General features: G+C 36.5%; 4 protein-coding genes across 4 annotated transcripts; 3 read left to right on the forward strand and 1 right to left on the reverse strand.

The window, feature by feature from the left end:
- Positions 1–6,161: 6,161 nt before the first annotated feature.
- Positions 6,162–10,221, forward strand: LOC101292591 (UDP-N-acetylglucosamine transferase subunit ALG14 homolog). Its single transcript, XM_004296739.1, has 4 exons — positions 6,162–6,269; positions 9,079–9,575; positions 9,682–9,741; positions 9,835–10,221. Exons 2-4 carry the CDS (start codon positions 9,138–9,140, stop codon positions 10,009–10,011), a joined length of 675 nt encoding a protein of 224 aa, XP_004296787.1. The 5' UTR covers positions 6,162–6,269; positions 9,079–9,137; the 3' UTR covers positions 10,012–10,221.
- On the forward strand, positions 6,700–8,592 carry LOC101305259 (pentatricopeptide repeat-containing protein At3g14730-like). Its single transcript, XM_004298047.1, has one exon. The coding sequence runs from the start codon at positions 6,700–6,702 to the stop codon at positions 8,590–8,592; it is 1,893 nt and encodes a 630-aa protein (XP_004298095.1).
- A 1,736-nt stretch (positions 10,222–11,957) lies between the features above and the next one.
- LOC101292886 (vesicle-associated protein 2-2-like) lies at positions 11,958–17,151 on the forward strand. The gene is made up of 8 exons (XM_004296740.1): positions 11,958–12,192; positions 12,320–12,390; positions 12,522–12,603; positions 14,071–14,186; positions 14,259–14,441; positions 14,826–14,987; positions 16,590–16,667; positions 16,810–17,151. The coding sequence occupies exons 1-8, from the start codon at positions 12,141–12,143 to the stop codon at positions 16,921–16,923; spliced, it is 858 nt and encodes a 285-aa protein (XP_004296788.1). The 5' UTR covers positions 11,958–12,140; the 3' UTR covers positions 16,924–17,151.
- A 789-nt stretch (positions 17,152–17,940) lies between these two features.
- Positions 17,941–22,915, reverse strand: LOC101293187 (sodium/hydrogen exchanger 2-like). The gene is made up of 15 exons (XM_004296741.1): positions 22,700–22,915; positions 22,190–22,423; positions 21,973–22,091; positions 21,696–21,793; positions 21,027–21,086; positions 20,871–20,917; positions 20,600–20,794; positions 20,417–20,463; positions 19,871–19,937; positions 19,668–19,768; positions 19,467–19,568; positions 19,197–19,335; positions 19,057–19,119; positions 18,623–18,706; positions 17,941–18,523 (listed from the first exon to the last, which is right to left on the reverse strand). The coding sequence occupies exons 2-15, from the start codon at positions 22,364–22,366 to the stop codon at positions 18,194–18,196; spliced, it is 1,629 nt and encodes a 542-aa protein (XP_004296789.1). The 5' UTR covers positions 22,367–22,423; positions 22,700–22,915; the 3' UTR covers positions 17,941–18,193.
- Between the last annotated feature and the right edge of the window lie 1,233 nt (positions 22,916–24,148).

Raw genomic sequence — 24,148 nt, forward strand, 5'->3', positions numbered from 1 at the left:
CGAAGTAGGGGAGGTTTGTACTGTTAGGTCCCGTCCTCTCTCTCTCTCTCTCTCTCTCGCCTTGTCAGTTGTTTGGTAAACTCTTTCTTCTGATTGGAAGCAGCATTTTGCTCCACCTCTACAAGTTTTCATTTTCTCTTTCCAAGTAAAAAAATTAGAAGGTTAGAAGAGTCAAAAATAGAGGTCATCGGGGTTTCCGCTCCCGCTTGCCGAGTTTAAGTTGCCCCTCATTCTCAAAAAGTTTAAGCGTTACCCTTAAAGATAATATTACTATGAGACGAAGCATTACCTAACTAGTAACTTGACAATAGTATCAGGATCAGAGCTGATACAATAGAGTAAACACTTCCCCGTAGGACCTATCGTATGCAGAGGGATATCTCTTTGCTATATCAAACCATCATCATATCAACAACGGATCAATAATCATTAACGTACAAAATAATGAATAGAAGCAATCTAGAGGCTGTATTGTAGAAGCCAAATGGTGCATCGCTATTTTTGTTCAATTCTCACATTATTGTAAGGGTTGGAGACGCACAAGTACCTTGTACGTAGACATTAAAATGGACACAACCACTAAAACCGACGCTATTATAAGTTTTTTCGATGAGAACACTACCCTATTATAAGTTGCTAAACGTTGCTACTCTTAGTGTCACATAACAACACCATGAATAATTTACTGATAATTAGTGCTTTGACCCCAAATTAATACCTCTATTATGATATAGTTAACTTAACCTTTTGAGTAGACCTCAATTTCTGAAATTTTATTACACTTACGTAGTTCTATATGGCGTACACTTCTTGTCCTTAATATATCTTTTTTGTCCTTAATACATCTTTTTTCTTATTCGATAATAACTAATTGTTCATCCATAGATTTAAGACTTCTCACTTATAAAAACAAGAATAATTTAAGTTAAAGGTGATTCTTTTTTTTAGCTTTTATGTCTTGTGACTATGGATTGTATATCTCACTCACTTACATCGTTTTTATCATTCTATCTAACTCCCTAACGGATTCTATCATTGTATGATTTAGGGAGCTTTGATAGCAACCTTAGAAAACTCCGAACTCAAAAGTTCATGGTTTTGTGCATGCATTTCCCTTAAACAAGAGAAAATTGTACACATTCTCTAAATAATAGGGGGACTACAGGGAGGCTAAGTTCAAGCTCAGTAGATGCATCCATCATTCAATTGATTATTGAATTAATTACAAAAAACCACCCAAACTATAATGCTATTTTTATTTTCATACCTAACTATCAAAAACTTCAATTTTCATACCCGAAGTTTCATTCCGTTAGCATTTTGATACCCTGATCACTAACACTGTTAAATTTTGAGGGCATTTTCGTTATTTCAATAAATATATCATTTTTTACATTTACTTCAACAAAATAATTTATTTTTTGAGGTTATCAAATACAAATAGAACAATTTACTTTAGCAAAAGTATTCAAAAAAAAACTCCAAAATTAAATAGTTATTTTTGCAACAATAGTGATTAAAGTTAGTAGAACTCTTGTATGTATATATATTTTTAGAGTTACATGTTAAGCAAAACAAAATCAAATAAATTAAAATATATAATTAAAATAAATTATATCGAGAAAATATCGAATATCGATGGAAATTTTATCATATTTATATACCATGTTTATATAAAATATGATAAAATTTCCATCGATATTCAATATTTTCTCGATATAATTTATTTTAATTTATTTGATTTTAATTCATATTAATTTATTTTGTTTTTTCTAAAGTAAATTGTTCTATTTGATAACCTCAAAAAATAAATTATTTTATTAAAGTAAATATAAAAAATGATACATTTATTAAAATGACGAAAATCCCCTCAAAATTTAATGGTGTTAGTAGTTAGCGGTATCAAAATACTAACGGAATGAAACTTCGGGTATGAAAATACAAGTTTTTGATAATTAGGTATGAAAATGAAAATAACATCATAGTTCGGGTGATGTTTTGTAATTAATCCTTGATTATTAGTCTCTTATGTTGGTTGAATAAAGTTCTTGTTATTTAGCATTGTACAATACATGCAATTAGCTAATCTATAATGGTGTGTTAGCATTGGCATTTGGTTTGCTTCTTAGGCATGGCATCCCAACCAACATTTCCATTAAAAGAGCAGTCTTTTTAATGAAATTAAGCAATGACTTAAATAAAAAGGAAGCAAGATTGTCTACTTGCTTGTTAGGACCAGGCTAAAAACCTTGCCCACATTTGCTTGATTCCATTATTTATTTAGTTTCGCTCATGAATGTTTAGGGATCAAAGAAAAAAGATTTGTTCACATCCCTTTTACTCGTAAGGACGGAGGATACATCAATAGTGTTCACTTGGTTAGTAATTGACTAATTGACCAAGAGATATTTATGGTCAGTCACCATTAGATTTACAACCAAGGGTTGAAAACAAAATAACTCAACTTAAAAATAATTCTCTCTATCCTTAGATTTACATCCAACGGTGACTTACCATGAATTTTTGGTCAATTACTGACCAAATGAACACTATTGCTAATCACATAAGCTTAATATATTTAAATTACCTCATTCCTATATAGTTAGCCCATGCAATCTCCTAATGTAAAAAGCAAAAGTCTCCTAAGAAAAACATAATTAAGTCTAAACTATAATATTATGTTTGTTTGTTGGGACTAACTAGGACTGTCCTAAATAAGGAGTTTAGTTTGGTTAGTACCATGTTTGGTGTTACTAGGTACTAAAATAAATAAGTTTACGTAGCACATTGTTTTCATTTTGGCCTCCTTAGATAGTGTTATTGTGGGTACTCAAAATGGTCATCTTTAGATAATACCATTATTTTAAACCACAAACCAAGCAAAACTATTCTAATACCATGCAACACCAAACACCAACACATGGGTTAATATTAGTACAACTTAAGGCAACCCACATGAGTGTAGGACAGTCTTAACAAATAAGGAGTTGTAATGTAATCTTGGGTACCAAACATTAGAGTCTTAATTATATCAAGTTACCAAATCTTTCGATCTCTTATAATATCCACAAAAAAGTCTATCCACAAAAAAGAAAAATGACTCAATACTGTTTCATTTTTATGTTCATTTTAGTTTTCTTTCTTCTCCAATGTAGTGGACCTGTTTAATTCTATTCATGGATTCAACGGTAGCAAGCCGAAAAGATTCAAAACTTAATTTGTGTTCATTTTTTTAAAGAATGTGGATTCTTCAATTGGGAGGTCTAGAAACCCATCATCGTCTCTTTCTACTCCAACTTCAAACGACCGTAATTAGATAGTTAAATTTGGGTCTATTTTGTGTATTTAACATCTATATTTTAATGTGTTACTTGTTTGAAATTCTTATCAAATAAAAGTTTGGTTGTGTAGGGGGATGGTTGTTGTTGTTGCTTTGAGAGCTGCAATGGCGGGGTCGTCAGAGGTTTCCAGGTTTGTGTCGCAGTGCGGCTACTTTGAGTCATCGGACTTTGCGTGCCTGGTCGATCTTTGGTGTGGCGAGGCAAGGAAGAGCTTCAACGTGGTGTGGTGGCTTGGCTTGGCCGCGGGTTTGACTGCAACTTGGCGGCGATGGAGGTAGGTGGTGGTGGGGGTGGAACAGATCATGGATCTCCGTTTGTTGGGCCTTAGGCTAGGCCCATTCTTTGAGGTTGTTTGGCTTCAAGACGGGTTATGCCTTACTTGAGCCTTAACCCTTTCTAGCCTTTTGAGGTCCTAGGGTTTTCTTCCAATGTAGCATTCTAGTCTTTCTACCTTAGTCTAGACATTTGGATGCGAATTACTTCTGTTTAATTCTGGGTGTTTATTAATTGTACACCAATTGAGGCCTCTAGGCAACTAATTTGTACCTGCTATAGGGATTAGATAGGAGTAGTTTAAGGCCATTTGTGGTTAGGCTCATCATTTGAGCGCATTTTACAATGAGGCTACCTGTTACATGTAAGGGTTTGTGCCACGTATGTTTTGGTTTCAAGACATGCAACATTTGATGTAAGCGCCTTCTAGTAGTACTTGAGGTGCCAAACTGTCCTGTTTTATACATGAGGTACCAAATTGTCTAGGTAGCCATACCTCATGTACGATAGAAGGAATTTACGTTAAAATAAAACCATATAAGTGACTGTCGATACCTGACCCTAGTAAGGCATACCAAATAACTCGACAAACATATGGGCAAACTCCCTCTGGAGGTTTTACAGTTAGGAACACCATGTCCCATCACTCTTAGGTCTAAACTATCATATCACAATCTCTTATTATCACACACGTCTAGCATCAGTTTTCTTAATCCAAGCATAAATCAATTATATCATAATATAATAATGAAAACATCCACGAGGCATCGACTATGAGCACACAAAAACAATGCACTTATATATAGACAAAACCACTAATAATGGGAGTTTAGCTCTCCCTACACAGAATTGTCGTTCCTCAACGTATGCTTCAAGCTGTTAAGTTCCGTCTCGGAATTCAAAGTTCCCACGTATGCTAACTTGTTCGAAGTACAACTGTAGATGTAGAAACTTAGAGTATCGATCTCCAATAGCTTCCCCAAAATTTCTCTAAAATGGGGAAGCAAAAGCCAAAATCTCCAAAAAAAATTATGCTTTAATTCCAACAGCTTCTCCATTTTGGAGATTTCGATATTTATTACAACAATAAAAAAATACTACATGATTATTAATAATAACAAAAAAAAATCATATATTTCATTGTAACATAAATTACCCAATAAAATATTCTAGATTTTTGTTCTTATCGTTGGAGCACATGAATAATTAATATTTGGAGAAAGAAGTCTTTGCTACAAATTTGGGGAATGAGAGCATCTCCAATAGTTCATAATTTTCTTGAACTTCTCAATTTTGGGGAATAGAGAGCTGTTTTTAGGTTCAACAGCTTTCCCATCCCATTAATTCCCCAAAATGGGGATGAAGAAGAAATAGAAGCATTCATTCCCTAAATTTGCAGCAAAGCCTTCTTTCCTTAAAATTAAATTCTTCACGTGGTCCAACGAATTCAAGATAACAATAGAATATTTTATTATGTATTTTATTGTTACAATGAAATATATAATGTTTTTTTTGTTATAATTAATAATGATATAATATATTTATTGTTGTATTAAATGCTGAAATCTCTAAAATGGAGAAGCTGTTGGATTTTAAACATATTTTTTTTGAAGATTTTAGCTTTTGCTTCCCCATTTTAGAGAAATTTTAAAGAAAACTGTTGGAGATGCTCTGAGTGCTTCTCTTTCTTTTCCATCCCTATTTTGGAGAATAGGAAGGGAAATCTGTTGGACCACAAAACAACCAAATATTCTCCAAAATTGAGAAAATCAAGAAAATAGGGAAACTGTTGGAGATGCTCTTAGTAACACAACAACGATAACTCAACAACTCGTGCAATTCTGATTTGACTAGGAGTTGACCAAAGGCTAGACCACACTTTCATGGTTTGATCAGGAATGACCACATTAACCAAGTTGACCAAAACCATTCCTTTCATGATACTTTAACTCTTTTAACTCATTTTCGATTATCGGCTTATTACGTAAGCATCGGTAACCCAACTTAAAACTTCCATTTTCCTCGACCATTTTACGTAACATTAAAGTTGTCACATAGGAATTCAACAAATTACTAAAAAATGCACAACTTTGAGATTCATCTTCTATACATTTAACCAAACAAATTGCAAAACTTACACAATTTAACTTCCCATTCAGGAACAACATATAATTTTCGTTCTCATTTCGACTACAAATTCAACAACAAACCAAACCAAAGTCACCGATTTAACTACCAACGCATTATTACTAAACCCATTACTCTAACAATTTCGATCACAAACCGATTTCTAACAACATTCCCTTAACCACAAACAACAACAATAAGCCGAGAAATCCACCATTCGATCAAGTTTGATCAATGTACCCAAAAAGGTTCTTTTACACCCATGAGCCTTCCTTGGGCACTCGAACTGCTCTGCCTTCCACCAATTCCAAAACCCCATATTAGTCACAGACACTACTTCACAACAAACATCAAAACCCAAACCAACTTAGTACCCTACCTCATTTTTAACCCTCGAAAACTCGGCAGCACCCAGCCTTCTCTGCTGCTCAAATGCCCTTCTCCTCGTCCAAAATAGATTACCAACAGGAGTATTTGAGCGCAGCAGACGAAGCAGGCACCTATGCTAAGCTAGGACAATAGCATCTGGTATTGCTTTCTTTCATAAAGATTGTTCCTTTATCTTTTTTGCAAGTTTATGTGGATGGGTTCTTTATTTCTGTATGAACAAGTTCATAAATTTGATGGTTTTAGGGTGGAATTGACTTTCTCAGTTCTGGGTATGCAAAATTTGGTTTCTGGGTTTTCAAATGAACCCTTTTTCTTGTTGACTAAATAGACTCATTGATTTGTTATGCTGAAGTGAATGCATTGTGTTGCTGCCCTAGTGCCCTTTAAATAATTTGTGTTGATTGTAACAAGGTGGAAGGAAGTTAGACTTATTTGTGTTGCCATTTTGCTTGAGATGTCGAAAAGTTTTGATCTTTATAGTGAGAAAACGTGTAGATTGTGATTGGGAATTTGTTACTTCTGTACTAGGTGGTTGGATACGAATACTCTCGGAATTGGGCTGCGTTAAATGAATAGGACCACCAATTTCATCAACAAACCTTCCTTCTCTTTGTGTTTTCGCTACCCTTTTTCATGTTCTGCTACCCAACCTGTTCAGCCTGTGTATGACCTCAGCACCTGCATAGCCTCATTGCAAGCATGTGCTCGCTACAAGAGCCTCCGAAAAGGCAAGCAAATACACGCATATATGCTCACAAATGGCTTCCTTTGCTCCCCTCTATCCATAACCAGCCTTATCAACATGTACTCCAAGTGCAACCAAATGGGTGATGCCGTCTCTACCTTTTACTATAGGTTCCATGATCACAATGTATTTGCTTACAATGCAGTCATTGCTGGGTTCACTGCAAACGGGTTGGCTAGAAATGCATTTGAATTCTATAACAGAATGCGGTTGACATATGTCGTGCCAGATAAGTTTACGTTTCCATGTGTGATCAGAGCTTGTTGTAGCATACGGGAGGTTATGAAAATTCATTCCTTGGTGATTAAACTTGGGTTGGAATTGGATGTATATGTTGGTAGTGCTTTGGTGAATACATACTTGAAATTCCTGTTAGTAAAGGAGGCACAGAAAGTGTTTGAGGAGTTGCCTTCTAGAGATATTGTGCTTTGGAATGCAATGGTTAATGGGTTTGCACAGATTGGACGTTTTGATGAAGCTTTAGTTGTCTTTAGGACAATGGGTGAGGAAGGGGTCATGCCAAGTAGGTTTACGGTAACTGGGGTCCTGTCGATATTCGCCATGATGGGAGATTTTGACCATGGGAGAGCAATTCATGCGATTGCATTGAAAATGGGGTATGATTCACATTTTGAGGTTGCAAATGCTTTGATTGACATGTATGGAAAATGCAAGTTTACAGAAGATGCATTGGATATTTTTGACATGATGATTGAGAAGGATATATATTCTTGGAACTCAATTATAGCAGTGCATGAACAGTGTGGTTATCATGATGAAACTCTCAGGCTGTTCTACAGAATGTTAGGTGCTGGAATTCTACCTGATTTGGTGACCATCACAATAGTTGTTCCAGCTTGCTCTCATCTATCAGCATTGATGCATGGTAGAGAAATTCATGGATATATGATTAAAAATGGGGTAGGCAAGGGGGATGTGAATAAGGAAGATGTCAATGATGTGCTAATGGCCAATGCGATCATGGACATGTACGCAAAATGTGGGAGCATGAGAAATGCTTATATGGTTTTCGATAAGATGAAAAATAAGGATATAGCGTCATGGAACATCATGATCACAGGTTATGGCATGCACGGCAATGCTAACGAGGCATTAGATATGTTCTCTCGCATGTGTGAGACACAGATTGAGGTTGATGAGGTCACATTGGTTGGGGTTCTATCTGCATGCAGCCATGCAGGGTTAGTGAGTGAAGGGCGTGAATTATTGAGACAAATGAGGTCAAAATATGGTGTAATTCCAACCATTGAGCATTATACATGTGTAGTTGACATGCTTGGTCGAGCTGGACATGTAGTGGAGGCATTTGAATTGGTGCAAAACATGCCTATTCAAGCCAATGCTGTGGTGTGGAGGGCATTGTTAGCAGCATGTCGACTTCATAGGAATTCGGACATTGCAAAAGTAGCTGCACAGAAGCTTATGGAAATTGACCCTGGGCACTCTGGTAATTATGTGTTAACGTCCAATATTTTCGTAGATACTGGTCAGTATGAAGAGGTATCAGAAGTTAGACAGACAATGAGGCAACATAATGTCCAGAAGGCACCAGGCTGTAGCTGGACTGAGTTGAAGGATGGCATGCATGCTTTTGTCAATGGTGATAGGTCCCATCCGAAAGCCAACTTTATTTATGCTCAATTGGACTCATTGACTGCTCGACTTCGTGAGCATGGATATGTGCCCCAGCTGTAGAACTTGGTTCCTATTGAACTCAGCATGGTAGTTCTCAAAAAAAAAATTTCCGTTAGCACAATCGACTTTTCAAGAGACATAGGCAATAACTACATTGAAATTGATACTGGAGTTGGCATCTTTCAGTTTGATTAGTGATAGTTAAAGTACGCTATGATTGCAATGGTATTTGTTTTTGGTGATGTGTTGTAAGGTAGATTTCGCATATTGATCTTTCCTTCTTTACTATTTAGTTACTTCTCTTTCTGTTAGATATGAAGTTATATGATTTTTTTTCTTTCTAGATTGTTCCTTGCTCTTTTATGTGTATGGGGTATACAGGTTTGTATTTGTTGCTTACTCTTGAAGGGTTTGTGTTTCTTTTGGGGAATGATTTTGTATTTTACATTATGTAATGGTTAAATTGATATATCTTGATTAACTGATTAATTGCTTGGCCCCCTGTTTTCTTTGGCAATTTCTGGCTCCAAACCTTGTCTGCTTCAGTTTCTCTCCCCTCATCCTTCTCATCTATCAAGGAAGAAAAGGATTTGGATTTCCCAATCATGGCCTGCATTTTCACAATTACTGCGGTACTCGTTAGCTTGTTGTTGATCTTGATTCGCCTGCTCTATGTTTTGTACCGAACGGGCAAACCCCTCAAAACCAGAGGCTCAGCAGGCTTAACACCGCCACCCCTTAGTACACTCATTATATTAGGCTCAGGAGGTCACACCGCAGAGATGCTCAATCTGTTATCCGTGCTGCAAAAAGACAGATTTTCCCCCAGGTTCTACATTGCTGCTGCTACTGACAATATGAGTCTCCAGAAAGCTCAGTTGCTAGAAGAGACTGAGGATAAGGTGGAAGAGATTTCACGGTCACAGTTCATGCAGATCTATCGAAGTAGGGAAGTGGGTCAATCTTATATAACCTCTGCTTTGACTACTTTGATTGCTACCGTTCATGCGCTTTGGCTAATGCTAAGTATCAGACCTCAAGTGGTAATATTCTTTTTTGTTTCTTTTCTTTTTCTCTACTCATTTCTATTTCATTTGCTTTCTGAATATTGTCCTAAATTAACTATTTCATGATCAATTGAAATTCCAGATTCTATGCAATGGGCCTGGGACTTGTATTCCACTTTGTGTAATTGCATTCTTATTTAAGGTTTGTGGGCATCTATTAGATTTTTTTGCTCTGTGCTGTTGTTCTTTGCATGTGATCAGTTCAGAATTTTGATTATTGGTTGATATCAAGCAGGTTGTGGGGATTAAATGGTCATCTGTGTTTTACGTTGAGAGTATAGCAAGAGTACAAAGGCTTTCCCTAAGTGGCTTGCTTCTTTACAAGTTGCGGATAGCTGATCAGTTCTTTGTCCAATGGCCACAACTACAGAGGAAATATCCCCGAGCTCACTATGTTGGCTGTCTCATGTAGTCGCTTTGATAGTTCCTAACATCCCACAAGCTTTTACAATCTACAAACCTAGTTGACAACTCAGAAACTTCACACTGATGGAACTGACGAGAATTGTGTTATACCACCCACGAGGACTGGGTAAGAACTAATCAACTGTTGTAATGGTTTTTGTGCTATACTGATTTGATAATAAATTCAGTTCACAGTGATGCCATTTTGAAATGTTAAAACTAGGCATCGGTGGCCTTTAATTGTAAGGGAAGATGCAAATCGTAAAAGGTTTCAGTGAAGAAAATAGCTAGCTGATAGTTTTCCCTTTTCACTATCTATTCGCTCAGCACCTGGTCTCTTTTAGTAAAGGAATCACTGAAATTTCTGTAACAGGTCTAGTTTTGGGGCTGGAATTGGAATTGTCAAGATAGTGCTGATAGAGATATGAAGCAAATCTCCAGATTGCCGAAACTGTTGCAATAACCTTTATTCCATTCATACTATCATTGTAGAATATTACTGCGAGAGCTGGAACAAATGGCAGGCCTGAAACACATACAATTAAAAACAGGAAACCTGAAAAATCAGTGTCCTATAAATGTCACAAAGTAGAATAGCCTCCTAGCTCAAACTCCTCCATCTCTCTCTCTTTAAACACTTCATCTCTTTGCTGACGAGAAGTCCAACTAGGGTAGCAAAGGTTGCAACTTGCAACTATAGATTCTAAGATTAACATTTCTGCACTGATGCAGTTAGGTGAACTATAATGGTGAATTGGCATTGGCTTTTTGGTTAGCTTCTTAGGCATGGCAGCCCAACCAACCTATCCATTCACTAAACACAGTTACTTTTAATGAAATTATGCAATGACTTGAATATAAAGAAAGACAGATTGTCTACTTGTTAGGACCATAATCTACATTTCCAGCGCTTCATTCCATTATTTAGTTTGGCTTGAAGCTCATATGATGTGATCAAAGAAAAAAGATTTCCTTGTTCCTTTTACTCGTACCAAAATTACGCCTCTTTTCGAGTTTTTGACTCATGTTATATATTGACTTTCAAGGTTGTGCAAGAAGTAATTTTCTAAAGAAAACAAAGAAGACCTTTAAAAACAGAAAAAGAAAACAAAACTCGCAAAAATACATGCACAATTGAGAAATCACAGAGGAAGCAAGGCCTAAGCACCATTTCTGATTTACTTTGGCAATAATCACTACAAAACTTACACATGTGACATGTATTTTTAAAATGTTATGTTATCGGCTCTTAAATACGACCATTTAAGGGTTTAATGATGCCACTAAATACTCATTGATGTAGTTTATCAACTGAAGGAACGATTTCTCTTCCCAATAAAAAAAAAAAAAAACCTTTGACATGTCTTATCATTGTTGTTACAAAGGAGGCAGAAACCCTACAATATAGAACAGTGTTATAGAACCGAAAAATCCTTAGCTTTCAAAGGAAGCTATTATCAGAGGCAGGAGGAGTAACAAAGTAGTGGCATTCCAATAACACTCATGACCCAAATTATCTAATTTTTTTAATATCATAGTAGAGATGCATTTGCTTCAAGAATCAAGATCACATTCAATCATGTTTCCTTTTGGTAACTTTGACCTGCAATCTTTCCCGTTGGGAAAAGAGTTTTTCTTTTTTCTTTTGAAAAGATGAAAGCAAGAAAAAATCATTTCCAAATTTTCTGGCTTCTCCTTTTCACTTTCGGTGAGGTAAAAAGAGAGAGAGAAGAAGAGGGTGCATGTTGGACAGTGTTGAGTGGCAACCCACAACTGAGTTAGCCAGCTTGTCTAGTTTGGTGGCTTTTCTAGTTTTTCTTCTTCTCTTCCCCTCTGGCTTAAACTCAGACTATTTTTTTCAATCTTGTGCATGTGGGCATTGCTTGTTTGTTTGCTAAGAAAACAAATCAGAAACAAAGCCGGTACAACCGTTCAGAACTGAGAGAGAGAGAGAGAGAGAGAGAGAGAGACCCACAACAGGCACCAACACTATTCTTTGCTTTCACTGCTCTTCTTCACCCTTTACATAGTCCTTTACATCACCAACACCTCCAACCATTCATCCTCTCTCTCACTCACTCTTAGATTCTTGCATTGTCTCAAGAATTGGTGGTGGGTACTTGTGAAGCTTGCAGAATGATCACCACAGAGCTTTTGGATGTTCAACCCAATGAACTCCAATTCACATGTAGGTTTCTCAAATTCCCAGAATGCATGCAGAGACTTTTGGTTTATTAGCATTGTTGAATCAAATTCTCTGTCTTGCTTGAGATTTTTGATTGGTTCTTATGTTGGCTTTGGTTTTACTCTTGTAGTTGAGGTAAAGAAGCAGAGCACATGTACAATACAACTTGGGAACAGGTCTGACCAGTGTGTTGCTTTCAAGGTACTGATTCTATATCTTTTTGTTCTGTTTTTCTTTTTCTCAAAGGTTTGTGGCTTTGTGTCATTGTGTGCATGCAAACAAATTAAGAAATGGACATGGGTGCTTTGCAATTTGACAAAATCTATTTGCAGGTGAAAACCACTTCTCCAAAGAAATACTGTGTGCGGCCAAATACAGGCATCATAAAGCCCAGGGCAACATGTGATTTCACAGGTCTTATGGTTTTCATTATGACTTCTTAGTTCTTATTCATTTCCATCTTGGGTTTACTTCTTCCCCAATTTTCTGCTATGATTTCAATAGTCTAAGCCTCATTTCTTATTTAGTATACATGCGTATCAGATATGTTCCTTAGAAAGTATGTGATCTCATGTTATCAGATGTAATCATTATCAATTGGACAGTTGAGAAGTAATGTAATCATGTCATTTGACTAATTCTTATGTTCATCTGACGAATTGATAAAATCATATGAACTGGGCACTTTAGTTTGTCTGTTTAAACATGGGATAGATATGGCATTCATAATGTAGGATGTCTTTTACGCCGGTTCTTTGACAAAAATTTATAACCAGGCTTTTTTCAAAGTTTAGATTAACAACAAATGAACCAATGAATTCTGAGATTTCAGGATACTCTAATGAGGATTTCTGGAAGCCTGCAGTGGTAGGAAGCTCAAGTGTTAGATCAATTAAACAATTTTCTGGCCTTGTTGATGAGTACTCTAATGAGACTTTGAGGCTTTATGGGCAGCATGCAGCAATATTGACAGAAGACTCTTTAAATTAGATGGACCATTGGAATGACAAAGATGATCGTGGTCCAGCTGTTAGCCCTTCAGCAGTGATACTTCTAGCATTTCCAGCTGATATCCCTTTCTGAAGTATGTTTGCTAACGGCTAACAATTCTACCAGGATTTACCTTCCTCATTCATATGGTCCAATTGTTAACTGTTCACCTGAGTGTTGTTGAAACTCTCAACTAAATATAACACTGCAAAGAGCTTACTCATGTTTGCTGTATTTTTGGTGGGGAAAATTGGGGGGGAGTCATGATATTCTTTGTTAACTAAGAGGAATCCTATACAAAAGTAATATCGGAGGTATATATGCTTACCAGATACCTGAGAATTTTCAACTAATCTTTGCTAGCTCAGACTGTGTGGAGAATTTTGACACAACAGGAGGCAGTGGTTTCTTGTATTTGAAAGGCCAACTATTTCAAAAACTCACATTTTTTGTTAGTGATCCCTGGGAGCTTGAGCTCTTATACCTGGAAAGAGTGAGTTGCCTGCTCTTGGTATTTGATCATGAGCAAGTAATGGTAACAATGTTCTATTTTACATGTTGCATATGCCTAGTACTTTCCAGTCACTTTTTGTTCTTACTAATCAAGTCTATAGTTTTTGACTTCTTCTGCAATATGCCCTAGCTTGCTGGTTTGATTTCCCTAATCTTGCCTAATTTCTTATATAATATAAACACATATATGATGTTTTTTTAGACCGTATGTGATCTTATGTCAACAGATCATCAGTTAGAAATGAGATTTGGCCTAAACTTCCATAGCCACTGTTATTAGAGAGTGACCAGCCTAAACATAAAAGTTTGGTGCAGAGAAAAAAGTTTGGTGCTCAACATAAAAGTATTTTTCACTCTTCACTTGTTGGGTAAATGCAGTTACTATGCAAGCTCAGAAAGTAGCTCCACCTGAATTGCAGTGTAAAGACAAGTTCCTAATCCAATGCACAGTTATTCCATTTGGGATATCAGAGGAGGAGGTTACATCTGACATGGTAAAAAAATTAGTGATAGTCGCAGTTAAAATTCTTAGGTAAAATATTCAAATTCTTCTTTTCATCTTGCAGTTTGCAAAAGATAGTGGCAAATACGTTGAGGAGAAGAAGTTAAGAGTGGTGCTCACCAGCCCACCCCCTTTTCCAGAATTTCTACATGTTAATGGAGAGCCGAAGGAAGATCTTTGTTATGAAACTTCAGCACAAAAGGACAGAGTTCTGAATGAAGTTGAATACATACCTCCTCCTCAAAGGGTAAGAAACTAATGCCATCTGTTTAAACTCAACATTGACCTCCTACCTTTTCTTCTTTTGTCTTGTTTCCTTTTTATATCATTTGCTGATGTATATATGTGCAACAGTGCATTTCAAAATCTTTTATATTCCAAGTATTTCATTTTTTTTAACTTGTTTGAATGTGTAATATTGATTTGTGCATTAGCTACTGTCCTACTATTGTTGGGAGAAGAATTGGTATCTCAATGTCAGTAGAAGTACACAATTCTTTTTGGCATCAATTATCTGGAACTGGTCTAGTCAGTGTTACTATAATTTCATCGTCTGAAACTCAATTGTCTCAAGAGAGTTGTGTACAATAAGTAACAAGACATGTATCTTAATCTGTTTCCTTCATTCCAGGTTGCTGACAATGTTGACGGTGAAAGTTATAAGGATGAGTCAAGAGCAGTTATGCATGCAGAGGAATTGAAACCAGAAAAAAATGCTGTTGTGTTGAATTTAGCAAAGGACTTGGAGGAGTTGAAATCAAAGCTCAGTACAGTGAATTTAAAGCTAAAAGAGGTGAGTTCAGTTTGATCTATCTTGATAGCATGCATGATGACCGTAGAATCTGTTATACTGGAAGGATAGATGGTTAGAATTTAACAAAACCTACGTGGGAGTATATGGGAAGAGATTTACTGGGTTTTTTTTTTGTTTTTTTTTTATAGCACCCATGCACTTTTGATTAGAGAGTTGGAAAAATTTATATAGGACTTTATCTCTGCATTTTCTAGGAATTCTTGTTACTTCAAATTGCAGCAAGCAATCAATAAAATTCAAAGAGCTGAACCACAACAGAAATAGATCATAGATAATGATGTCAAACCCTTTTCCACAAAGCTTCAGCTACTCGTTCACATTCATCCGACTGACCTAGCAATCCAGCATACACCCATTAGTCAATTACTGCGCTTCTCCCTGTGTAGAAAATGATTTTCTTTGGATCAATCTGTTTACACTTTGTGTACAAATATATAGCTAAGCTTAGCTATCAGTTACAATCATGCTATAAAGACTATTAAGACAAAGATTCAAACTATCCTACAGTTACAGAATCAGTGTTTAATGTGGAAGAGGAAATTTCTCTAACACCCTGGTACTTGCATCTATCATGCAACAAGGCCACCAAATTCCATGGATTTTTCCAACTTATTTGGTCTTCCCTTTCCATAGAGATAATGAGTGGGACCTTGTAAAGATCACACTCCTCGTGCTCATTTCCATCGGTACACACTACAGACCCATATGCATCTTCTTTGTGCTTATAGTGAACTGAAGGAGTTAAGCCGGGAAGTAATACACATATTTTCATTACTCCACCTAAAAGGAGGGAAGGTACAAACTGCAGGCCTTCTCTTATGGAAATTTTGAACCGTATCACGGGTTTTTAGTACTTTTAAAACCCAAGATAAGACCTGACTTCAGGACAAACTTTACATTTATGTAATACAGAAGGGGAAAGAACTGAGGAATGGTAGAGATTGTTCATAAGTTTTCCAATATTGATTTTACAGTCAGTATTCTCTGCTGACTCCAACAACCACTTAATCTTTCTGTTCTAGATGAAATCAGCTCAATGCCCTCTAACTGATGTAATTAAGATACTAGTTTCCCAACTTCTGGATCTCACAAGTTCCTTCCAAAATCCCAATTCATTGGAAAAATAGAGGAATTAGTACATGGTCTAGCAATGGAAAGCTGGTTAGATTGTGATAGTCTATATAAATGTAGACATGATGAAAAGCTGTCTCCCCAACCCATCTATCTTCCCAAACTGCACCATTTCCCTATTACCCACTGGCAAATTTGCAGCAAGCAGTAAATGGATTGATGCCTTCAGATGTATGTTTCAAGCTTCAATAGGCTTTAGTTTATTCCCATCCAGCCTTTTGCTTGAAGCCTGAGTTTACCGCTAATGACAGCGTACCAGAAAGTATCTTATTCCTTCCGAAATCTGCACAACCTGATGCCTCGTTGCTTTTCACCAAATTCTTCTCCCATTCAACTCTCTCTATTTCACTTCCTCTTACTCTTTGTATTGTTAACATTTGCGAAGATTGGATCCCCTCCTTGAAAATGTCAAGGATGATAGCTATCTAATATCTGTCATGTTCTTTGCAGGCTGATCTTACCATCATTAAGCTAACAGAAGAAAAGAGAATGACCACTCGAGAGAAGAATATGCTTAAACATGAATCGGTGAGTCATCACCCCCTAGAATTATTTTTTTCTTGTAGAAAGAAATGCAAAGATGGTAGTCTCCTGCCCAAGTTCAGCCTCTGTGATGTTAACTTTTCTGTTTTGGTCTAAAAGATTTATTGTCTGCTTTTCCTATTTGTAGGAGTTGTTGAGTAAGAAGAACAATGCAAGAAGCATTATGGTTGGCTTCCCTCTTCTTTATATTTTTCTGGTTGCTCTTATCAGCATAGCAATCGGATACTTTGCGCATCCTTAGATAAAAGTAAAATTCTGTCTAGATATGTTGTAAATGTGATCATTTTTCTCTCATGACTAGCCTTGCATGTCTATGAGACTATGACACCAGAAGATGTTCTATCTCATCAGTAGGATATATATGGACAATCTGAATTCTGCATGTAAGGAGAGCTCATCTTTCAATCAAAATAACTAGTTCAGCAATATGGTGGAATTGTATTTGAAATTTGCAATTCAAAACGCACCAATAATGCTGGTGGTGAAATGGATACTTGATTAGCCACACTCGCCAACTTTTTCAGATCAAAGAAAAGAAAAGGTCCCCTGCTCTATATAACTTTAAAGAAACGGTTCACATATTTCTCTTTATATCAAGAATTCAAGATCACATCTGCATAACGAGTGGTATTTTTTTTTTTGTTTTTTGTTTTTTTTATTGTTAATTACGAATGGTTGAAATTGAGTTGAGCCATCTTGTATGAGATCATTAAGTGAAACTTTAGGAGTGTAGGACACAAATGTTAGTTTCACATATAGCTCAATGTACCCGCTATACTATTTTACTTTTAACTATCACTTGTGATCTAGTTTAAACTTTAAACCAAGTTCATCTTCCACTGATGAAGATTCGTCCAATCCTTTATTGTAAAACAGAGTTTTTAGATCTCTTTAAGATTTGGGGTTAGCTTGCTTTGAATCCAATGTAGGAGTCAAGTCCGATGGGTCCTAAAAAGTTCCACTTTTTGGTACCAATAGCCAAAATTGAGCCCCTATTTCCTGAGAAACAAATCACTGAAAGCTTTGGTGCTTAAAACAGATTCTAGTACTCTTAGATGGGTTCAAGCATCAATATTTAGCTAAATTTGTACTTAAAATGGGAACTGAGTTTTTGGTGGAAACTAAATGCTTGGCATAACCCTGTTGGTATTGTCAGTTTCACTATTGTAGGTGCGTGGACTTGCAACAATTTGATCAGTGATCATTCACAGTGATTAATCTTTAGCTTTTCATGGAATTTTAGGCATAACCAGGACACCCAATAAACAAAACCTACACAAGGTTGTGGATTGTCATGGAACCAACTTTATCAGCAATCCATGTATACACGACAATCATTGAATCACCACACCACAGGTTACAAGCAGCTCCTCCCTTCTAAATTGTTGTCACAGCTCACCACTCACTTCAAAATCTCCTATGTATAAACAAATGCACACTGAAAGCCGACCCCAAGCCCCAACCTATGAATCCTATAAAATTAGTGCTTTATCTGTAACATATGCTCATTCTCAGTTCCATTGATGACCATTTTGTTCAACAGGTGATCCTGGAACAAAGGGTACAAAACCCCGCCCGCCAAAAACAGGCCTCATGAACGCATTGTCAAATTTTCGCCAATAATGGTGGACAGTGTGAGATGGAGTGCTTAGGAGCATTCTTAAACTAGTAGGACGGGGTATGTCCACAGACCTAATGTTTGCCTCTGAATCTTGCCCGTTGGTGAGCAGTGGCACGATGAAGGATTTAGGACTAGAAGGTTCAGAAGATGTCATACTAGTGAAGTGTTTCGATGTAGGAAGCAAGATCCTCACTAGGGGTTTAGTCATCAAACCAAACACCTGCATTAACAAAATCATAGTGTAGAGTAAAAAAAACATTCTGCATATATATCAGTTTGTGTCAAATGAGCTTCAGCTTTTAACCCATTAGTATCTTACCACTGTGCTGAAAAGAACAACTGTGATAGTGCTGGTGATCATGTATGCGTTGGCGCGCAGGTCATTATGGCCGGTCCTATTAAACTGCATGTGCACACAAATTTGGAGCAGTTCAGAGAGTGAGAAAACGGTAACTTCTTTTCAGAGAGTGAGCCAAAATATCAATGCTTAGCTGTGCCAGAACATGTTTCCAGGCTTTGAGCTGTCTGATCTCATTGTAACACTAGTAAAGAGCATAGACAGTTCAAAAGCCGCTACACTAGTACACAAAAATCGTTCTTTTCTTTGTTTGGCTAAAAAAAAAACAATGGATTGATCTACTTTAGCAAGAAGGCTATTCAAACATTGTTGTGAATTTTCCTAGTACAATGTATGTCAATGTATTCAGAATCCCAGGCTACAGAGAAGATATTCTTCAACAGTCAACACTTTACCTGATTATAAGCAAGTGCCATAGAAACAGCACCACGCATAAGACCAGCCCACCAAATTGTAACCTGAAAACCAGGAAACCTATGAAGACATGTAATACCAATTATCATATACAAAAACCCACAAATGGTGACACTCTTACTTGTTGCTTCAAATGGATCTTGTCTTGTGGAGATTTCTTGGTCAAGTTAGATAAGAAAGATAAGGGAAAAACGAAGGCTGCTCTTCCAACCATGACCAGTGCCAAAAGTATTGAACTCACTTTTAATGATTTTGCCGGGCTGAAAAAAATATATAGAGCAACAAAATAAGCCTAAAAATCAAGAAAAAGTAACACTTATCTTGCAATTTACAAGTACAGAAAGGATTGATTTTTGCAGGAGGCCAATCTCCATTTCACTAAGAGAAATACCTATCGCTCACAAATCTCCACTTGTCAATGTCTAAGGCATCCATACCAACGTAAAGGAAGATAAAAATCTCAGCTACAAATGATAGGGTGGCAAAAGTATGCCTGCATTAGTTAGTAAAAGAAATAAGAACATCGGTAATAAGGAAGTTATGACAGCAATGACATCAGAAGTTTATGAATCAAGTAATGGATTTAACATACTTAGTTGTCACTCTTGAACTTTCGGTCACATTATGCCATGTGTAGTGAGACATAACAATTCCACAGAAGAACACAGTGAGAATGGCACTTAAGTAAAACAGCTGCAAAATAGATCAAAGTAATGTTTATGGTCAGACCTCAAATAGCGTAAGATAAAAAAAAAATTAAAAAAAAAGAGATCATGTATAGTTGTGAAGTTTTACTTCAGCTAGCATGTACGAAAGGTAAGCCATGAGAATCATAAGAGCAACTTCACGATCAGTTGAGTGTCTGATTTTTTCACATGAAAGAAAGAGGTAATAAGAGCAGTAACCAAAAGAAAACTAAACCTACAAAGTAAAACAAACTCAGGGTTGTTACAAAAGAAAAAGAACAGGAAAAGACTATGAAAATGCAGGCTACAAAATATGTGCAATTGGGAGAGAGAATATTTTAGTTCTCTTGCACCAGTAGGTACGTATAAATCTATACTGATATAAATCAAAGTTTATGTGCTCCTTTTCTCACAAAATTCCAGCTAAAAGCTAACAAGTGGTGCATTATTATCGTTATTCACTTTCAGTTTGTTTCTGTAATAATTATAGAAATATGTCTTCCCATGGGTTTCTAGTAATCATCTATAATAGGATGTAAACATAAATGGTGATCTAACAGAAAATCAGCAGTTGGTTAATATCTCCCATTGACATTTACCTTCAACTATGTCAAGATAATATCAAAATACCAGCAAATTACTAACTTTTACTAACCTGCCAAAATAGAGCTTTCTAATTACATATGCACTAAGTAATCCAGCCTGCAACAAATTGGAGTTTTAAAGAAAAAGGGTCATACATGCAGTAACAGGAACCACATATGTATTATATAGATTCCCGTGAAGGGTGTGTGTGTGTGTGTGTGAGAGAGAGAGAGAGAGAGAGAGAGATACTTACTACAACTCCCAGAAGTGTACTTGTAGCAAATAGATATAAAAAGTTTCCAATAAACTGCATAATAGTGCTTGTATTGATGTGGGAGAGGTCAAAGCTTTGGATTGCATTAAAAAGCACTACTGATGTGGCATCATTGACTACACCTTCCCCAAAAACCAGGCTGTACAACAGAGGTGTCTCATCTTGATTAAGCACCTGCATTGACAATTTGGGTTAATTCTATATGATATTCTTGAAGCTACAGAACCATATTTGCACAAGAGTGGGATACCTGCAAGGTGCAAACAGAATCGGTTGCAGAAAATATTGCTCCAAGTGCTGCAAAATCAAGGTATAAAACATTAACTAGGAAGTAGTTCTATTAGGAAGTTACTGAAAAGAACAGCTACAAATTTGATATCGTAAAAGAGGGGTAGACTGTATATACCGAGATAATCTCCAATCTTGAGGGTACCAATGCTGAATTGGCGGAAAAAGTGCATAGCACCTGAATCAAAGTGTGAATAAATCTATCAAAACCAAGTAATGGGTCAGCTGTTTTAATAAAGCAGCTAATGCAGGTCATAATGTCACATGCACACGCAGTTGCTGTTTTCAAATGGATTACACAAAAGAACAAGCACTAGACACCAATTCATCTGTTTCAGGTCACCATGACTGTAGTTTAACAACTTCATTCCTTCGGAAAATGAATGACACATTCACACAATTACAATTTGCCAGATTTTCAAAAAAACAGTATTTTTCTGAAGTGAGCTATGTGACTTTCTGATGATTGGACTGATTTCGAATGATTGGAATATCCAAGGAAAAAATCTTAACATTATTGATTACCTCCCCTGATATGATTAGACTATACAGTATACACCTTGATCTAGAGAAACATCTTCTGAGTCCTGACTAAAAGCTAATACACATATCAGCACATAATCTTGTTCAAAATTGTTTCCACTGCAGAGGCAGTCCTGCTCAGACCTTAAATGACTTGAGCCTCCCAAGAAGTTCGAACAAGATGCAATTGAAATGCCTCACTTCCTTAAACTTAACAAGACCAGCCTAGGCTGCAGAGCGAAAATCATCAAGTTTAAAGGATTACCTAAGGATATGGTGGCGAAGGAGATGAGGGTGCCAACAGCTCCAAACATCATGATTGTCATGAAATTACGGAAAAATTGCTTCTTCTTCACTTGGAACCTGATGATGGTGGGAAAGAAAGGATCAAATAAATTATACCGCAACATAGTAACCAAATCTCTCAAATTAACTTTCAGTAATCTGACTGCTAAACTCCTTGAACAAAGAGTGACAGTCAAGTTAACCTGATGTAAACATTCAGCTAAGAACTACATTTCGAAAAGCCAAACAAACCATACCCGGCATTGAAAATGATAGGAGGAAGCAGATAGATGAAGAAAAGATCTTCACTAAACACCAACAAGTGAGAGCTTTTCCCTTTTGTGGTCAGCAATATAACAATCCCAGTGCACAAACCCTGCCACCAAAACACACAAATTCATTTCCAATTCTCCATCATATACAAACAGCAACACTCACAAACACAATCACAAACAGCAAATTAAGCTCACTCACAATGGCAAGCGCGGTAATGGACTCATTCATCCATCTACTCTCCTCCAGCAAATGTCCAAGCAATATACAAGCGCAAAGAAGCGCCACAAATAGGTTCATGGACACAACCGAAGCATGATCCGAAGTGTTCACCATTCCCACTGATTCCAATGCCATTGAGCTCAAATCCAACGCCATTGTAGCTGGATTCAAGTCCAAGATGGCTTAGAATCTCTAAAAGACTCGTTTTCAGAGCTGAAAATTGAAAGTTTGAATCAAAATGAGATATTTATACAAATTTGGACCACAAAATTAATCGAAAAGGAAGAGTTTAATTTGTCAAACTAGCCAAGATATTTCAATGTGAATATCTCTCACTTAAACAAAAACCGAATCTCAAACTCTCTGTTATTTCTTTGCTTTCAAATTTCTTGTGAGACAAACAGAGAGTGACTTTTGAACTTTTAGCTTCAGCAGATTAAACAATTCAAATTAAAGCTTGGAAAAATGAAGAAACAAAGAATGACTCACCAAACACAAAAGCTTCAGTCTTTAGTTCAAAGCTTCCAACTTGAACTTGGAAAACAAGAATCTTGAAGCACAAAACCAGACCCAAGTTGGGATCTGGGTCTCAAAACTTGTCAAGTTTCAGGAAACTTCAGAGAGAGAGAGAGAAATGGATTTATAGTGTTGGACAGTTGAGTTTATAGTGAAAAGCTTTATATTATATACATGGGTTGTAGGAGGAGGGAGTTCGAACATGGAGAAAAAGTGACCGTTGATTTGGGTCAGTTCAGTGGGGGAGACAGGTGGTCGGCGAGGATGGAGTTGGACTTTAGTAGTGGTGGGTTTCCGGGAGGAATAAAAACACAGAAATGTTTTGCGTTGATCTCTCTGCTATATGATCATTGTGTCGTCTTCCCTCGAGTGAGAGATCAGTTTGAAGATCTATTAAATATTCTGATTCCTGGGGGAATGCTTGTGTCTTTGTCATGATGGTGGTAAAAGTAAAAGTAAAATATATGCTTCTGGTTTTGGCAAGAAGTCAAATTCCAAACTGCAGAAACGTAAGCACGGCTGCACGGGGCGTAGTCATCGAGGTGTTTCAGTTAAACAAGTTCATTGACTTCAGTCGACATGTTTGGGATACAAATCCGGCTATCACTTTTATTTGTGACAAAAGCGTTTACCTTTTTAATTTATTAATACATGTCTTTTTAAATTGTTCTTAATAGATAATAAAATAGACATGTATCAATATATTAAGAGTGTGTGTACTTTGGTGGGCAAATATAAGTAGTCAACAAATTTGTATCCGACATGTTTGTGCATGTTTATGTTAATATTTTGGGGGATTAAATAAGATTATGGTAGCATTGTGAGAATAAATTCAACATGAAAACATATTAGATATGCAAGAAGAAGAGGGCATTTGATCATAAAGGGTGATAGAGACTTGACAGCAGTTATCAAAATCTAAAAAATGTTTGAATTACTTGAATATATATAAACAACTCAGAGTGACAATTTGAGAATTTGGTGATTACTTATTGGATTGGTCGAGTTGAATGATGAACATACTTTTGTATTCATACATTGTCATGCAAATAATTGATTACGAGTCCTGTACAAGACTGAAACACCAAATATATACAAATACGCTGCTCTGGCTAGTTGAATGACTCGTAATTGAAGATTTGTGTGAGATATGTAGTTGGGCTAGTAATTAATTAGCTTTAGAGTTGCTCAAACTGTCTAGTTGGTTTTAAAACATTCGTGTAGTTTGAAACTAGCTAGACTAATTGGCTAGCTACCGATCGCGAAGGTTTTAGTACTTGCACTCATGGTAACGATTTGCACACAATTGTTATGCATGTCTATCTTATCTTTGTGTCTGTATATATATATATATATATATAGACACACAATGCTGATCAGGTGCGGACGTCTGCACCAAAATTTTGGTGCGGATTTCTATTT

The sequence above is a fragment of the Fragaria vesca genome, linkage group LG4 (assembly GCF_000184155.1).
Source record: "Fragaria vesca subsp. vesca linkage group LG4, FraVesHawaii_1.0, whole genome shotgun sequence".
NCBI lineage: Eukaryota > Viridiplantae > Streptophyta > Magnoliopsida > Rosales > Rosaceae > Fragaria > Fragaria vesca.

Excerpts from the sequence above, each read along its gene's own strand:
- LOC101305259 (XM_004298047.1), top strand. The coding sequence starts at position 6,700 with ATGAATAGGACCACCAATTTCATCAACAAACCTTCCTTCTCTTTGTGT.
- LOC101292591 (XM_004296739.1), top strand. The coding sequence starts at position 9,138 with ATGGCCTGCATTTTCACAATTACTGCGGTACTCGTTAGCTTGTTGTTG. Across the intron at positions 9,576-9,681 it reads TAAGTATCAGACCTCAAGTG|ATTCTATGCAATGGGCCTGG; the intron begins GTAATATTCTTT and ends TTGAAATTCCAG. Across the intron at positions 9,742-9,834 it reads TAATTGCATTCTTATTTAAG|GTTGTGGGGATTAAATGGTC; the intron begins GTTTGTGGGCAT and ends GATATCAAGCAG.
- LOC101292886 (XM_004296740.1), top strand. The coding sequence starts at position 12,141 with ATGATCACCACAGAGCTTTTGGATGTTCAACCCAATGAACTCCAATTC. Across the intron at positions 12,193-12,319 it reads CAATGAACTCCAATTCACAT|TTGAGGTAAAGAAGCAGAGC; the intron begins GTAGGTTTCTCA and ends TTACTCTTGTAG. Across the intron at positions 14,442-14,825 it reads ACATACCTCCTCCTCAAAGG|GTTGCTGACAATGTTGACGG; the intron begins GTAAGAAACTAA and ends CCTTCATTCCAG.
- LOC101293187 (XM_004296741.1), bottom strand. The coding sequence starts at position 22,366 with ATGGCGTTGGATTTGAGCTCAATGGCATTGGAATCAGTGGGAATGGTG. Across the intron at positions 20,795-20,870 it reads ATTCTGTTTGCACCTTGCAG|GTGCTTAATCAAGATGAGAC; the intron begins GTATCCCACTCT and ends TTGTCAATGCAG. Across the intron at positions 19,120-19,196 it reads AGATCCATTTGAAGCAACAA|GTTACAATTTGGTGGGCTGG; the intron begins GTAAGAGTGTCA and ends CCTGGTTTTCAG.